At 42.0% G+C, this 17,805-nt stretch overlaps 1 protein-coding gene across 2 annotated transcripts in view; it reads left to right on the top strand.

Annotated features, from left to right (window-relative positions):
- LOC112223009 (zinc finger protein 385D) overlaps nt 1–17,805 on the top strand; it is a 40,922-nt gene that overhangs the window by 18,625 nt on the left and 4,492 nt on the right. Inside the window, exons 3-4 of one of the 2 annotated variants that reach the window (XM_024385920.2) lie at nt 5,492–5,599; nt 10,105–10,273. In XM_024385920.2, the coding sequence (XP_024241688.1) occupies nt 5,492–5,599; nt 10,105–10,273 (277 nt within the window). The remainder of the gene's footprint in view (nt 1–5,491; nt 5,600–10,104; nt 10,274–17,805) is intronic. The other variant, XM_024385922.2, reaches the window with a different exon arrangement.

Consider the following 17,805-nt stretch of genomic DNA (forward strand, 5'->3'; position numbering starts at 1 on the left):
GTTTGATAGATTGATCGATTAGAAATCGGGTTACGGAAGAATTTAGCAAAACACTATCAAACCACATCAACTTGACCTACAGTACACAGATTAATTGTGATGTATATTCGAATGTATACACCTTATTATTGTGGTGAGTTTGGCTCAAGACCTGTGAAGACATTATATTTTAGTAGTAGATGGATTAATTCAAATAAGATGTGTGTGTGTGTGGGGGGGGGGTGCAGTTAAATGTATTCAACCCCTATTTAAGAGTTGTTTCATAACGTTCAAAGTTACTCTTTTAGGTGTAAGGGCTTTTATATCATGTCACGCTTGACAGTACTACAGATAAGGACAATTTGATGGAGCTCAGATGTGCTTTGTTCTGAGGCAAGGGGTGGGTGTGGCAGGGGTTAAGAGGTTAAGGTGTTACATTTTCATCTGAGCAGGTCGGGGACAGTATGAGGCAGCCAGGTGGCTCTGGGGAGCAGAGGAGACACCCTAGATCAATATTCCATCCTAACAGATCTTGATGGTGTGAGAGGGGTCAGCAGTGAAGACCGATGGGAAAGTTCTAAAGTACCACTCATACTGGAGAAAATACAATCTGAGACAAGAAGCAGAAAGCCGAGGGATATATAAGTGGAACGAGAGGCGCAACGGAGAAAAAGAGCAGAGAGAGAGGGGGAGAAAGAATGGGTTATAAGGAGAGAGGAGAAATAGAGAGGGGGAGATAGAAATGTACTTGTGCTTGCTCTGTGTTCGTCGAAAGTAGTCCATTCAGGTTCTCCCCCTCTCTCTCTCACTCTCTCGCTAACCACATACATTTTAATCATTTAGCACTCTTATTTAGCGTTACTGACAGTAAGTGCCTGCATCAAGGGGAACAACAGCATAAAACTTAAATCCTTTTATAGAATCCAAACCCCCTTAAAACCCCTTAAAAAGCAGCAATATCCACAGGAGCAATGTGCATAATGAACCCCCACTCCAGCCTTCAGTGTGGTATATTGAATAAGAAGCCCAATTGAAGAGCTCAATAGTGCTACTGCCCCTTTGCATAGTAATGATAAACACACACACACACACACACAAGTACAGTACACACACAAATTCCACTGAGATCCACTAGACCTATTTTCCTCTATACATGGTGAAGAAACACACGTGAATCCCTTTCAGTTTGGGATGCTTCAACCCTAAGGAGGAGAGATAAACAAGTGCAACGATAGAAAGAAAACAGACTGTTCCCTGGGGCTTTTTGAGCCAAGTTAACACTTAGAAGAAGGTCAAATTGATCTGCAGTAACGGACTCATAATCCTATTAGAATATTCAATTGAATCAAGATTCTATGAGTTTCATTCTATTCACGGTCACTGTGAATTTTCCTATCCAGTGACCCACTCAAGTACACTATGGGGAAATTCTTCTCGTCTCTCTCTCTTCTCTCTCATTCTCCCACTCTCTCCCTCCTGTTGCAAACAAATCCATATCATATCACCAAACATTTTCACTTCTCACAGTATATGATTACGAAAAAGAACTCAAAGTTTAACAGTTGTACTAAGACGGGGGGGAAATGGATTGATCTTTCTCTATCTCAGTCTCAGCATCTTCAGGGGATACATCCACTAGTAGTGCACTCAGTTCACAGCAGACACTCTGCTCTTCAACCCTCAGACATCATTGCTTCCTCTCTTCCCCTCTCAACGTCCTAATCTGTGAGGGTCTGCAGTTTTTATTAACACCTGGGAAGCTTGTTGTTTCTCATTATAAGTTATGAGCGTCCCCCGCATTTGACTTGCAAATGTTTTGGTGTGGCAACAATCTATAGCGGCATGTCTGCTGATAACTAACTGACTGGCCTAGGCAGCGAGGTAATTGGGAAACGCATAGGAGGGAGGATTAATTTTGACAGGTCATTCATCCCACTTTAGTTAATGGTAAGCGTGCGTGGCGGCCGTGAATGGGGCGGCCGTGAATGGAACATTCAGACCACACGGTGGGGGCTAGCTCAGTGTGTTGACCATTCTCTCTCTCTCTCTCTCTCTCTCTCTCTCTCTCTCTCTCTCTCTCTCTCTCTCTCTCTCTCTCTCTCTCTCTCTCTCTCTCTCTCTCTCTCTCTCTCTCTCTCTCTCTCTCTCTCTCTCTCTCTCTCTCTCTCTCTCTCTCTCTCTCTCTCTCTCTCTCTCTCTCTCTCTCTCTCTCTCTCTCTCTCTCTCTCTCTCTCTCTCTCTCTCTCTCTCTCTCTCTCTCTCTCTCTCTCTCTCTCTCTCTCTCTCTCTCTCTCTCTCTCTCTGGGCAGCATTTGAGCTGCTGGCCACAATCGTTTACTATAAGAACACAAAATACTATAATTTGTATTATAATTGTGACACTTTGCAAAAAGGCTGATCTATGGATTCATTTGACCTCATGTTTTATGCAGTGATGTGTGGGCCTTGTATGGGCATATAGAAAATATCATTTTGGTAAATTAACAAAAATAGTGCTCAGTGTTGTGTTTGTCCAGTTTATCACAGTTAGGAAGTGAAAGTCACCCACCCACACACAGCCACCGCGTCTCATCACTGTCTAGTCTTGTTGCATTATCTTCTGCTCTGAGTGAACCGGTCTCACGTCCGACGTGCTGAACTGTATGACAGACAGGCTGCTGACGGCTGTCAGATAGTATCCATTAAACAGCCTGGTTATTCCTCTATCGTCAGGGGTGATGGTCCCCCGACATCTCCCCAACACATCAGCATGAATCACAGAGGACACGTGAATGAAAGGAGACACTCGCTCGGACGGAGAGAATAAAATAGGGAAAACTACACATCCATGGGCTTTGATAGCAGGCATGTGACTTAGCATAAAGATGTGTGTGTGGATGGGGAGATATCTCAATTGAAGCCGACTCCCAGCAGGAGGTTCTCTGTGGAGTATGTGGCGCAGTGGGTGGCTGATGAGAGAGTATGGTGGAGGAATAATGTGCTGCTAGGAATGCAGCTGTGCTGGCTAAGGCCCTGTTCACACTCAAGTGTGAGCTGATTTACAACACATTTGTTTAAACGGTTGTGATACAACAGAGATAAACGGTTGTGATACAACCAAAATAATTACTCAAGCGCTGTGGAGAAACCGTAACAAAAAAAATGCAGACAAACTCTATCAGGTTGTATCACCATCGTGTCAAATACGTTGTACATCAGTTGTACAACCGGAGTGTGTACGGGGCCTTAGACCGCAGCTGAGTGGTGGAGGACTGTGTAATGGACAGATTTTATACAGTAGATCGAGAAGAGAGTTCTGTGAACGTTATGTGATGAGGCTATGTGAACATTTACTGAATATACACGAAACACACCAAGGTTACTTGTGTGAGGTACTTCCCTAGTAACCTTGGTGTATTGTATATTATTCTAAGTCTACATAGCCTAATATTAATTTGACACTGATTGTGATGGCATTTCTGACACTCAAGCCCAGTGCGTGTTTTAAGTCGAAGGTCATCCTTTTTCCGTGGCACAGATGTTTCTCACACTCGATACGTTTCCAGTCCTCCATATTAGCCTATTTCCCAGCAGGCTGTAGCTAATGTATCTGTACTGAAGCTTTCCCTGCCAGGGACCTGTGCCAGGTTTATGTGTCATCTTCTCTCCGAAACTTGGGTGAGATTTACAATGGAAGAATGTTCCATAACACACCTGTTTCTTCAATTCACCCACAGTTTTGCTCTACTCACAAACTTGTGCAAACATTTTATGATTGCGTTAATCCTATTATGTTCTTAGATCTATATACAGGTGGGATACTTAGCAATAAACCAATGCGTGCGTAACTGTCTAGCACAACAGGCAGGGTTGGCTTAAAATCAAAGGATTGTTGACAACACCAAAACTATATTTCCTCTCCATATCTTTATTGAAAACATATTGTCACTTATTGTTACTCGTTGTACACTCAAATACATCGTTACAGTAGTTGGTTAGCTAGCAAGCAAATTTTTGCAGCTTCTTGTCATTGTTGTTAGCTATCTGACAGTCCAGAATCAAAATAACACACAGACGTCTGCTGTGGACCCGCGTGCATCGTTTTTGTGACATTGTCAGCTAACCCGTCTATGTACACTATCGTTCAAAAGTTGTGGGTCACTTAGAAATGTCCTTGTTTTTGAAAGAAAAGCTAATTTTTTGTTCATTGAAATAACATCAAATTGATCAGAAATACAGTGTAGACATTGTTAATGTTGTAAATGACCTTTGTAGCTGGAAACGGCTGATTTTGAATGGAATATCTACATAGGTGCACAGCGGCCCATTATCAGCAACCATCACTATTGTGTTCCAATGGCACGTTGTGTTAGCTAATCCAAGTTTATCATTTTAAAAGGCTAACTGATCATTAGAAAACCCTTTTGCAATTATGTTGAACACAGCTAAAAACCGTTGTGCTGATTAAAGAAGCAATAAAACTGGCCTTCTTTAGACTAGTTGAGTATCTAGAGCATCAGCATTTGTGGGTTCAATTACAGGCTCAAAATGTCCAGAAACAAAGAACTTTCTTCTGAAACTCGTCAGTCTATTCTTGTTCTGAGAAATTAAGGCTATTCCATGTGAGAAATTGGCAAGAAACTGAAGATCTGGTACAATCCTGTGTACTACTCCCTTCACTGAACAGTGCAAACTGGCCCTAACCAGAATAGAAAGAGGAGTGGGAGGCCCCGGTGCACAACTGAGCAAGAGGACAAGTACATTAGAGCGTCTAGTTTGAGAAACAGACGCCTCACAAGTCCTCAACTGGCAGATTCATCAAATAGTACCTGCAAAACACCAGTCTCAACGTCAACAGTGAAGAGGTGACTCCGGGATGCTGGCCTTCTAGGCAGGGTTCCTCCGGCCAGTGTCTGTGTTTTTTTGCCCATCTTAATCTTTTATTTTTATTGGCCAGTCTGAGATATGGCTTTTTCTCTTCAACTCTGCCTAGACGGCCAGAATCCCAGTCGCCTCTTCACTGTTGACATTGAGACTAGTGTCTCAACGTCTAACCCCCGAAGAAGCTCTAAAGCAGGGCTCATCAACTATATTCAGCCGCAGGCCAATCTTTTCTTGAGCGGATGGTCAGGGGGGCGGGAACATAATTACAAATAATTTGTAGACAGCAAATTGGCCTCAAGAAGCCCAAACAGATATAATTTTTGACTAAAACATAATCATTTTAAACATTGCTTTGTATGCGATCACATATATCTCTCCTGTGCGTGGGAATACTTTGGAACAGATTTCCAAAATTAAAATCACTTGGAGCTGATGATTTGCTGGTGTTTTTACAGTCTTTTGTGTTCAGCAGTAGAAGAGAAGAAAAAATCCTTATAAAAAAACCCCCACCTGCCTGAGTTAGGGAACCCTGCTCTAAAGAAAATAATTTTCTCTTTCCACCACACCAAGGGATGTAAGGTGGTTGATTTAGAGGTCCGCTCTAACACTGTATCTCACTTAGATTCTATACTCTCCTCTCTCCCCCCAGATGGACCCAGTTCAGAAAGCCGTTATGCATCACACGTTCAGAGTTCATCCCTTGACGAAGAGAAGACACGTCTCGTGCAGCGTGTGCCAACTGAGATTCAACTCACAGGTGAGGGAGCTTCTGGAGATCACACGGGTCCAAATGCCCTCGATGAACCTGTGTTGTGTTGAGTCGTATTAGACTGAATAACAAAGCACGGCGGTCCACTCCTACTTGTTCAACCCACATTTACAGGATCCCAGAAGATGTTGATGAGGTCATACTTCCAACAAAGTCTTGCTTGAAACATAAGACATAACGGGCTCATGGATCTTCAAAAGTATATGTCATTTGTTATTAAAGGGGACACATTACATCCTTATGTTAGATGTCAGTTGTGAAATAGCATACGATGTTGCTTGTCTCATATGGGGATGTGTCCTGAATAATATATCCAGCACAACATGCCGTCTTTGCAATCTAGGGCAACTTTCTTGTAAAGACTTTAAAGTTGGAGTAAGCAACTGTTATCTTGCAATACATGACAGCAGTTGTTTTTAATAATAAACAAAGTCGTTCTGATATAACCCTCATTACTAAAATGCATGGAATCTGACTGGTCAATTTCCTTGTTCTTACCATCAAATCACATTTTCCTACAATTGAAAACACATTTTTGAGCCAGGGGTAGTTAATTCAGTAGCATTACAAAATGGCATTGTCATACTTCCTCCAATAAGGAAGCTAGCTATCTATTCAGGGCCCCAATGTGCTAGTGATTTCTCAATACGGCTGTTAATATTTCTTCAACATTGAGGTCTAGCTCAGGATAATCATCATCCATCCCAGCCATCAATCACAACTCCTGAGCAAACAGATAAAGATGATGTTTACCTATCAATTCTCCGTGGTGCCGAGATAGGGAGAAGAAATTTCAGTTTGATGTCACTTGGACATCAAAAATACTTGATCATCTTTGCAGATTGACTATATAGGAGTTTAAATTGGATGGAGAAACCTGGTGGACTTGGGGTTGTTTGGGTGGTGGATGGTGCGTGTAGCTTAACTTACTTTAGTGAAGAACAGAATACCTGGACTTTTGAGTGGTGAAAAACAACTAAAATACATACAATATGATTTAATTAAAGGGGTCTTTCCATTGTACCATGTTATTGGGATATTCACACCCAGTTTTCCTCTGCACTAAGTCAAAAGCGCCTCAATAAACTGACACAGCTCTCAAATGTCTTGGTCAAACAGTAAAACAATTTTTACCTCAAGAGTCATTCTTTAGAGGAGGATGTCTCCTCCCATTTCAACCTGAGGAGAGAACTACTGATGTTCTGATTGGTGACCAGTAAAACACAAGCCACAAACACACTCACTACCACCAAACCAGTCTCACGCCGTGGAGAACTTCACACGGATTCTCTCCACCTCTTGCTTGGCTGTTGACAGACAATGTCAGTCTATAAAAAGGGCCTGAAGCATCTGCTTTTCAACTTCTTCAACTTCCTGCCCTGGATCGATGAATGCATCCTTATGAGTGTCTCCATCTATCAAAGTGAATAGCAGTATTGTAGATGAAGCAGTTCCAGCTCTAAACCTGAGTCATCATCATGGTGTTTGGCTTCCTGGGTTAGTGTTGGAGCTGTTGTGACAAGGTAGGGGTGGTATACAGAAGATAACCCTATTTTGTAAAAGACAGAGTCCATATTATGGCAAGAACAGCTCAAATAAGCAAATATAAACCACAGTCCATCATTACTTTAAGACATGAAGGTTAGTCAATCCTGAAAATTTCAAGAACTTTAAACGTTTCTTGAAGTGCAGTCGCAAAAACCATCAAGCGCAATGATGAAACTAGCTCTCATGAGGACCGCCACAGGAAAGGAAGACCCAGAGTTACTTCTGCTGCAGATGATAAGTTCAATAGTTATCAGCCTCAGAAATTGCAGCCCAAATAAATGGTTCACAGAGTTCATTCAAGTAACAGACACATCTCCAGCTGTGGCGGCAGGGTAGCCTGGTGGTTAGAGTGTTGGACTAGTAACCGAAAGGTTGCAAGTTCAAATCCCCAAGGTACAAATCTGTCATTCTGCCCCTGAACAGGCAGTTAACCCACTGTTCCTAGGCTGTCATTGAAAATAAGAGCTTGTTCTTAACTGACTTGCCAAGTTAAATAAATGTAAAAAATGTAAAACTGTTCAGAGGAAACTGTGCGCTTCATGGTCAAATTGCTGCAAAGAAATCTTAACTAAAGGACACCAAGAAGAAGAGACTTGCTTGGGCCAAGAAACACAAGTAATGGACATTTGACCGTTCCTTTGTTCTTATGAGTCCAAATTTGAGATTTTTGGTTCCAGTTTTGATGTCTTTACTATTATTCTACAATGTAGAAAATAGTAAAAACAAAGAAAAACCTTTGAATGAGTAGGTGTGTCCCCAAACTTATGTCTGGTACTGTATATATAGAAATAATTCCAATGCAAGTCATTGGAGAGTGAGGCCTGCTACAGCATTCTCCCTCTTTCTCTCCCTCTCTCACAAGCACACATAACTTTGTTATGCCTTTGTTTGGACTTCTTTGTCCAGATTGGAATCTTTTTCCTTACACATGGTTTTATTGATCTAATTACACCGCCAGCAAGATATTTCCATACAGCCACCCATATACAGTAACATAGTGACTATAACCCAACCAAAAAATGTCAAATTTGGTATATTTTAAGCATGATTTAAAGAATGCACAGAACATTAAATACCACGTGAGAAGGAATTTTAATTTTCTGTGCGTTGATTGACTGACTAAATGGCTATTTGCCAGTCTTTTTCCATAAGATGTCTTTCTCACTTATAGACCATCCAAAAACGAATTACCTCCTTCCCCACCTTAATCAGGTCTGTGTCAAACCGCAAGTGTCATTAAGGCAATTTTTCCACATCATTGCTCTAATGAAAGATGAATTATGGTCTTGATTACACTAAACAGTCATCCATATCACTTGTGTCTTCTGGCAAAAATCTACTGATGGCTTGGATACCTGGAGTATGATATAAGGAAGCAATATATTGGAGTAAAGATAACATAGACATTAACCAGATTTCCATCCGACCTTTTTATGCGTGTAAAGAACATGTCGAATTAAAAATGTCATGACAGGCCTGATGGAAACAGCACATTTTGTCGGTAAACTTTCCAAATGTCAAACTTAGAAAATACGCTCGACAAAGTGGGATATTTTTTGTTTCTGTAAAATATATAATGCGGTGGAAATGCATTTATGTACACATATTGATAGAATAACCATCATATCGAAGTCAATTTTAAGTCACGCGATGATATTGTGTGTTCTTTCCACTACGACTCGTTACAGCAGGCTGTATATTAGGCTACAGATTAAATAAGTGATGATGAACTTTACAGGGTGGTAAAAGTGCAAGTTGATGAGCTTGATGCACCTTTCCAATAAATATCTAGCGTCTTATTCTGATGGCATGATAATCGATGCTTGGCTGCCGTTTGAAAAACAAAAATAATCTTGCTCTCATCGTGTAGGTAGCCTACCCGCACCGCACGTGCCAAGACCAAAGATTCGCTATAAAACGCAACATTTATTCTGACAAAACGATCACTAGAGTTGAAAATGCGATGTAAATCCATTTAATTTATATTTTACTGCAATAGTATAACACAATATGTTTATATGTATTACGTCATCATGCACAGATCTTTGGTGGGAAAATATCTTAATTCAGATTTTAGAATATTCGCATGAAAATCTGTTGCCAATTGGATGGAAAACTAGCTAGTGCCATGCTTGGTTTTTTGCAGCAGAGGATTAGTATTTTATGCATTTTCCAATGCCAATAATTGTCTATGACCTCCACAGACTAAATCAATTTAGGTTGAGTGCAGAGAAAGGGAGTTTTATCTGGAAATTTCCATTTTGTTGATTTGCTCTAATTGGCATGGAGAAAGCTCATTTTCTCCTAAAAATTGCAAACAGCAAGTAAGAATTCTTTGTCTCAATGGTTTTGATTGAAACTTCCCTCGTAGCCCATACAGACGCTAACAATGCCTTACTGGGGATGTGGTTGGCACAAAAGGCAATACCATTTTTCCTAATACCTTCCTTTCCTGCCACGGGCAAAGTCAGCCAGGAAGTATGTGGAGGTAAACAAGGAGGACTGAAAGTTTTTGCATGTGATCCAGTCCACGAGTCCAGGTAAATCTGTTGTGAAGGTGAATCTTGGACAAATCGTGTCTGGAATAAATTCAAACAGCTACATAAATAATACATCAGACTATCACAGATTCACCCATCACATGGCCATTGATACTGTACTGAGATGTGAGATAAAGAAAAAAATCACATAACAGGCAAAGGAGCATGGATAACATTGTAAATATAATTGGACTAAACTCTGCAGCTCATGGTCTTTGTTATTGTCATGGATGTTCTTTTGATGCTGAACCCCTTTAAAGTTTGTGTTTAATCAGCACTATAAAAGGCAATGCTTTGTGATGCCTGCTCACTGTGTTGTATATTTCATGGGTCACTGATTTGAGTTTGTGTTTGCTCATAATTTGGCCTGGTTTAAATTGAGCCTGCTATTTGTTCTTCTCACAGAGCCAAGCTGTAGCCCACTACAAAGGAACAAAACATGCCAAGAAGCTGAAATCTCTGGAAGCTACCAAATGTAAGCTCAAAGGTACAGTGGTCACCAAGGAAACCACCAACCAGGAAGTCCCTAAGAGCATCAACCCTCCAGCAATGTGCTACAGCACTGGCAGGAAAGGTTGGTAATTTCCCTTTACTTTCCTTCCGTATCTGCTGTTTTTACCAAAACCCATCCACTCTCTCTGTGTGTCACTCTTCTTTGTCACATCCATCCAACAAATTTCAAAAGGTGCCGAGTCTCCCGAAATACCTGACCAGGACCCTTTGGTGTAAAGGTTGCAAAAGAAAACTGTGGGAGAACAGAAACGGTGTGCTGATAGTTCTCTTTCTCCACATCCATTTGTTTTCACCTGGATAACATTACTGTAAATGTTGTATACAGTGGGGAGAACAAGTATTTGATACACTGCCGATTTTGCAGGTTTTCCTACTTACAAAGCATGTAGAGGTCTGTAATTTTTATCATAGGTACACTTCAACTGTGAGAGATGGAATCTAAAACAAAAATCCAGAAAATCACATTGTATGACATAAGTATTTGATACATCAGAAAAGCAGAACTTAATATTTGGTACAGAAACCTTTGTTTGCAATTACAGAGATCATACGTTTCCTGTAGTTCTTGACCAGGTTTGCACACACTGCAGCAGGGATTTTGGCCCACTCCTCCATACAGACCTTCTCCAGATCCTTCAGGTTTCGGGGCTGTCGCTGGGCAATACGGACTTTCAGCTCCCTCCAAAGATTTTCTATTGGGTTCAGGACTGGAGACTTGCTAGGCCACTCCAGGACCTTGAGATGCCACTCCTTAGTTTTCCTGGCTGTGTGTTTCGGGTCGTTGTCATGCTGGAAGACCCAGCCACGACCCATCTTCAATGCTCTTACTGAGGGAAGGAGGTTGTTGGCTAAGATCTCGCGATACATGGCACCATCCATCCCCCCCTCAATACAGTGCAGTCGTCCTGTCCCCTTTGCAGAAAAGCATCCCCAAAGAATGATGTTTCCACCTCCATGCTTCATGTTCTTGGGGCTGTACTCATCCTTCTTCTTCCTCCAAACACGGCGAGTGGAGTTTAGACCAAAAAGCTCTATTTTTGTCTCATCAGACCAGATGACCAGATTCTCCCATTCCTCCTCTGGATCATCCAGATGGTCATTGGCAAACTTCAGACGGGCCTGGACATGCGCTGGCTTTAGCAGGAGGACCTTGCTTGCGCTGCAGGATTTTAATCCATGACGGCGTAGTGTGTTACTAATGGTTTTCTTTGAGACTGTGGTCCCAGCTCTCTGTCAGGTCATTGACCAGATCCTGCCATGTAGTTCTGGGCTGATCCCTCACCTGCCTCATGATCATTGATGCCCCACGAAGTGAGATCTTGCATGGAGCCCCAGACCGAGGGTGATTGACCGTCATCTTTAACTTCTTCCATTTTCTGATAATTGCACCAACAGTTGTTGCCTTCTCACCAAGCTGCTTGCCTATTGTCCTGTAGCCCATCCCAGCCTTGTGCAGGTCTACAATTCTATCCCTGATGTCCTTACACTGCTCTCTGGTCTTGGCCATTGTGGAGTGGTTGGAATCTGTTTGATTGAGTGTGTGGACAGGTGTCTTTTATACAGGTAACGAGTTCAAACAGGTGCAGTTAATACAGGTAATGAGTGGAGAACAGGGGGGCTTCTTAAAGAAAAACTAACAGGTCTGTGAGAGCCGGAATTCTTACTGGTTGGTAGGTGATCAAATACTTATGTCATGCAATAAAATGCAAATGAATTACTTAAAAATCATACAATGTGATTTTCTGGATTTTTGTTTTAGATTCCGTCTCTCACAGTTGAACTGTACCTATGATAAAAATTACAGACCTCTACATGCTTTGTAAATAGGAAACCCTGCAAAATCGGCAGTGTATCAAATACTTGTTCTCCCCACTGTATCTGATCATGGTGTCAAACTAGAGGAAGTTGGGAGCAGGGGGAAGTAGATACAGGAGACATCGTGATGATGTACATTTACTACAGGAGACAGGCACCAGGACCAGATAAGCTTGACTCTCCTTTATCTTTCTAAAATGTAGTCAGTGGAGGCCCGGAGGCTGACCTCTGTCAATTCCATTAGTCTTACCGCTAAACCCATAGGACCTGGAGAACCAGAGTGCTCTCTGGGTTACCTCTGTCCACTACTAAAGTCTTCCTGTATCCATCTTTAATTGCCTCATAAAATGGCACCAATGAAACCTTGGACCATGGCTTTCCAGGATTAGGTCTGAGTGCCTCAGTCTAGGGCCTGCAATCCAATGTTCCATGAGTAAGCGATTTTAAACCAGGAGCACATTTCTGGAGCACATACAAGCATCCATAATTGAGCTCAGGTTCTGCGATTCCTGTTCTCACTCTGAAGGCACTGCATTGTGAACCATCTGGTCCCACATGCTCACACCTGCAGAATAGGATCATTCACAATTTACAGAGAGAGTATCAACATATTTCAAAAATCATAAGTTATTTATTCCAATGGGATAATGTTTTGTCCCCAAATTCTAGTCACTTTACCCCTACCTACATATACAAATTACCTTGACTAACCTGTACCCCTGCACATTGACTCGGTACCGGTACCCCCTGTATATAGCCTTGTTATTGTTATTTTATTGTGTTACTTTTGATTATTTTTTACTTTAGTTTATTTGGTAAATATTTTCTTAACTCTTTCTTGAACGCATTGCTGGTTGATGCTCGTAAGTAAGCATTTCAAGGTCTACACCTGTTGTATTCGGCGCATATGACAAATAAAGTTTGATTTGAGTTGTGAAGGTAGAGTATACCAGGTAACTTTTTAATATAACTTTTGCTCCACAAATGGGGGATTTCGTCAATGTATGTTTTGGTCCTCCTCATGTTAGTTGAATTGAAACCCCCTCTAACGAGAGCTGATATCACACTTCAGTCTGGTACAAACCTAATGAATTCCAAAACAAGCTTTTGTTTATTCATCCGTTATGTCTCTGAGTATTTATGCATATGTTAGAGAAATGCAGTCCAGAGCTCACTCGTAGGTGTGTCTCAAGAACAAGCCCACGTCTCACTATGTGGAAAATAATGTTTAAAAATAAGACCCTGAAAGGCCTCAAAGACAAAACCATTAAACACTGTATCAGGAAAAGGAACAAATAGCCATAAATCATTTTCATCACTGACCTCCCAAAACACAACAAGCAGTTTTCTCCTCCACCTCACTATCGTGTCTACAAAGCGTGGGAGCGTCAGTTTGTCAAAAGTGGTGTTGGGTAATGAATATTAATGGGCTCAGATGTCAGGGAAATTAATTGGCGAGGCGGGTAAACGCCACATTATCTTTGGGGCTGAAGTATTTAGCGGTATATCAGTGCCCTTGAGCTCCTGTAATGAAAAGCAGAGGTCAGGGAAGAGAAATGGCTACTGAGAGCAGATATGAGGAATGGGGAGAAGAACTGCAGTCTCTTTTGATAGTGGGCACTCAGTGTTGATGCAAAACTTCTGCCAAATAGCCATTATATCACACATTCTGTGTACATGTGAGTTCATGTATTTTCTGTATGCATTTTGAGGATGTGTGCGTGCGTGTGTGTGTTTTAAACTTGTGAACTTGTGTGTGGCTTCGAATGGACAGCCGGCCACAGTGAGATTGCATGGATTAGCCAATGCTTGTCAAGCTGTGTGCCTGTGTGTGTGTCTGCGTGTGTGTCTGTGTGCGTTTGTGCGCATGCACGTGGCTAAGAAAGAGAAGAGTTGCCCATAACGCAGTCGCCATCTCTCAGTTCCAGTCCAGTGCCTGAGGAAATGTACCCTGATATTAGCTATTAAAGAGCAGATTGTCAGGGGAGCTATGCCTCATGCACTGACAGCAGCTGCACAATAGAACAGGCATTGGGCATGGGGGCGTGCTTAGGCTTGTTCAGCCATCAGTTAACCACTAAAGCTCCCCATGCACGTCTCCTAACCAACAAGGAATTCAAAGAGTCCAAATCTGTATGCACTGGGTTGGAAAAAGCCCTTAAACACAGACATGCATCACAAAGTGGCAAAGCTGATGACTCTGTGCATTAAACCTGCTTTTCACTTGCATGGAGCTAGGATTTCCTGTAAATGCCCTCATTTGTGAGAAGTTCTGAGGAGGTTTGAAGCTGTGGAAACTTTCCAAAAGGATTTTGTCTGGAGAATGAATTCCAATGAGGAAGGAGGGGCTGAATGAGTCACCGTAAGTTCTATGACCCCTGCTGTGAAATATCTCAAAGATAACTTTGCTCTGTTATCCAAATGATAATCACAAGTATTAAAAATACACTTCTGTATCAAAGCTACTTTATCAAGATCCTAATCACAGTAGATTCAAAACTGCCTATGTAGTTGGCCTGAAATTCTAAATGAAGAAAGGAAGGAATGCCTCACAACTGCAGGGCCTTGAGGGGTTTCTGTCCTTTAAGTCATGGTGGCATATAATGGGGCCCAATCATTTTAATTAAAGAGCTTAATCCAGCATCATTGAGAAAGGTAATCAGATCTCAGGGGGAGCTCTGTGATTGCCTGGAAGCCTAACGAGAGTGGAAGGATTTGAGAAGAGCATTTCTGCTCTATCGCCAAAGGAAATCTCCTGGGAAAACTGAGAGCTATAGAGGTATAGAAACAGGCAATGTGGGCCTCCCGAATGGCGCACCGGTCTAAGGCACTTGGCTCATCGCTCCCTAGCGACTCCTTGTGGTGGGGCCGAGTGCCTGCAGGCTGACACCGGTCACCAGTTGAGCGGTGTTTCCTCCGACACATTGGTGCGGCTGGCTTCTGAGTTAAGCTGGCGGGTGTTAATAAAGCCTCTCTGGTACTCTCTGGTACACCTCGACAACAGCCAGTGAAATTGCAGGGCGCCAAATTCAAAACAACAGAAATCCCATAAATAAAATTCCTCAAACATACAAGTATTATACACAATTTTAAAGATAAACTTCTTGTAAATCCAACCACAGTGTCCGATTTCAAAAAGGCTTTACTGAGAAAGCACACCATGCGATTATGTTAGGTCAGCGCCTAGCCACAGAAAACCATACAGACATTTTCCAACCAAGGAGAGGTGTCACAAAAGTCAGAAATAGTGTTAAAATTAATCACTTACCTTTGATGATCTTCATCTGATGGCACTCCCAGGTATCCATGTTAGACAATAAATGTTTGTTTTGTTCGATGAAGTTCATCTTTATGTCCAAATACCTCCTTTTTGTTTGTGTGTTTAGTCCAGTAATCCTATCGCACAAGGCGAGGGTACTAAGTCCAGAAAATGTCCATTAAAGTTTGTAGAAACATGTCAAACGATGTATAGAATCAATCTTTAGGATGTTTTTAACATAAATCTTCAATAATATTCCAACCGGACAATTCCTTTGTCATTAGAAATGAAAGGGAACGGAGCTCGTGCTCACGGCCACGCGCGTGACTAAACTAAAGGCTTTCAGCCTGACCACTGCTCGCTCCCCTTTCACAATAGAAGCCTGAAACAACATTCTAAAGACTGTTGACATCTAGTGGAAGCCTTAGGAAGTGCAATCTGACCCCATAGACACAGTATATTGGATTGGCAATCACTTGAAAAACTACAAACCTCAGATTTCCCACTTCCTGGTTGGATTTTTCTCAGGTTTTCACCTGCCATATGACTTCTGTTATACTCACAGACATCATTCAAACAGTTTTAGAAACTTCAGAGTGTTTTCTATCCAAATCTACTAATAATATGCCTATCCTAGCCTCTGGGCCTGAGTAGCAGGCAGTTTACTCTGGGCATGCTTTTCATCCGGACGTGAAAATACTGCCCCCTACACCAAATAAGTTTTAACTCTACCTTCGCCTGACTCTACCGTCGCCTCTCCCAAGCCCATTGGGGAGTTGCAGCGATGGGACAAGAACAAAATTGGGGAGAAAAGGGGGGTAAAAAAGAAACAGATGACTAAAAGGACGGGAAGCTCTCCAAGAGGGTCATGATAGCTGTCTCTTTTTCCCAATCAAATTCCCTCTTTCTTTGTGGCCCTCTTTCTTTGTGGCTCTCTCTCTCTCTCTCTCTCTCTCTCTCTCTCTCCTCTCTCTCTCTCTCTCTCTCTCTCTCTCTCTCTCTCTCTCTCTCTCTCTCTCTCTCTCTCTCTCTCTCTCTCTCTCTCTCTCTCTCTCATTGTGTCCTCTCTTTGATTTCATTTCTTCTCTTTTGATTTCATTTCCTCTTCCCCCTTTCCTTCTGGGGCCCCTGCACTTCCTAACCTTTCTTTCACTTACTGTATTTTTCATTCCCTCTTTCTCTCTCACTGTTACATTCCTCTCCCTGCTCTCTTTCCCTCTCCAATCTCTCTTTCTCGTTCCATCTCCTTACTCCTTTCCTTATTTACTCTATTACCCCTTGTGTCCCCTTTTCTCTCTCTCTCTCTCACTCACTACCCCCCCCCTCTCTTAGCCCATAACTGTCAGTCCCCACCCGCTGCCTCTCTAGATTGATCACAGTCATTACCTTCATTAATGAGAGGTGATTGAGTTCTTAACAGAGCCAGTTAGGTCACAGCGAGTGGGGATATGGATTACTGGAGCCTTCCCAGAGTAGAGGGCGTTTTAGGCCAGCCAAAGTACACTATAATCACCTGCTCGCGAAAGGCAAATGGCTCTTTAATGGCATTATGGAAGATGAGTGCACTGCAATGCAAGAACAGACACATGTATGTGCCTACATTGCCTTTTGAACAGGTCGCCCTTGATTGAAATAGAGGTGGGTCACTGAAATGGGATTTCCTGTTTAAAAGATGAAGCAATGAAGAGACACATCCATGCTTGTGTGTGAACAGTACACAACCACACACATACTGCATATACTCACCACAAAAACACAGTGTACATGGAGAGAGTACATACTCAAAAGCACATGTATAGAGACCCGCATGCAAGCACAATACATGTATGGTGACAGACAAACTACAAAAACACATTTAACCCTGCTTTTCAAGGACAAATCAAATCATTATCTTGTGCTGAAAACCTGCCCACAGAAGGAGGTAGGTTGACAGCTCTTGGTCTCTAGTGACTTGGCTTTGATTGAGGGATTGGCATAGTGTGACTGTGGGGTGTTTTCATACCTGGCACTCAAAAGAAGGCTGGGAGTATCTGGATGATAATTGCAGGGGGGTAATGGGGCACTGTTAATGTTTTCCTCTTAGCATAAATAGTATTCATCAGAGACAAGGTGAGGCCCACCATCAATTGCCGTCCAATTAAGGTTTCACTCAAATGCTAATTATGGTGGCTTTATGCGATATAACAGAAATATAAAGTATCAAAGGTGTCAACTAGAGTAAACGGTGTATACTGTAATTTGGATATTGTAGAGTAATATAAATTAAATGAATTCACTATTGATTCGCTCTCTTGGCTGGCGATCTTCACTCTGTGTCACTGCAGTAGAGAGAACTGAGAGGAATTGACATCGATCAGGGGATGCTGCCAAGACTAACATTTTATTTTTGTAAATGAGGAGCCAGTTCACAGTATTTTTTATACCGACTTGTGTTGTTTCTCTCATCAGATCTTATTGATCCATAGATTACTTTGATCTCCATACATGAGACAATTATTTTTGGTGCAGTAGTCGTCTTG

Source organism: Oncorhynchus tshawytscha, linkage group LG23, assembly GCF_018296145.1.
Source record: "Oncorhynchus tshawytscha isolate Ot180627B linkage group LG23, Otsh_v2.0, whole genome shotgun sequence".
NCBI lineage: Eukaryota > Metazoa > Chordata > Actinopteri > Salmoniformes > Salmonidae > Oncorhynchus > Oncorhynchus tshawytscha.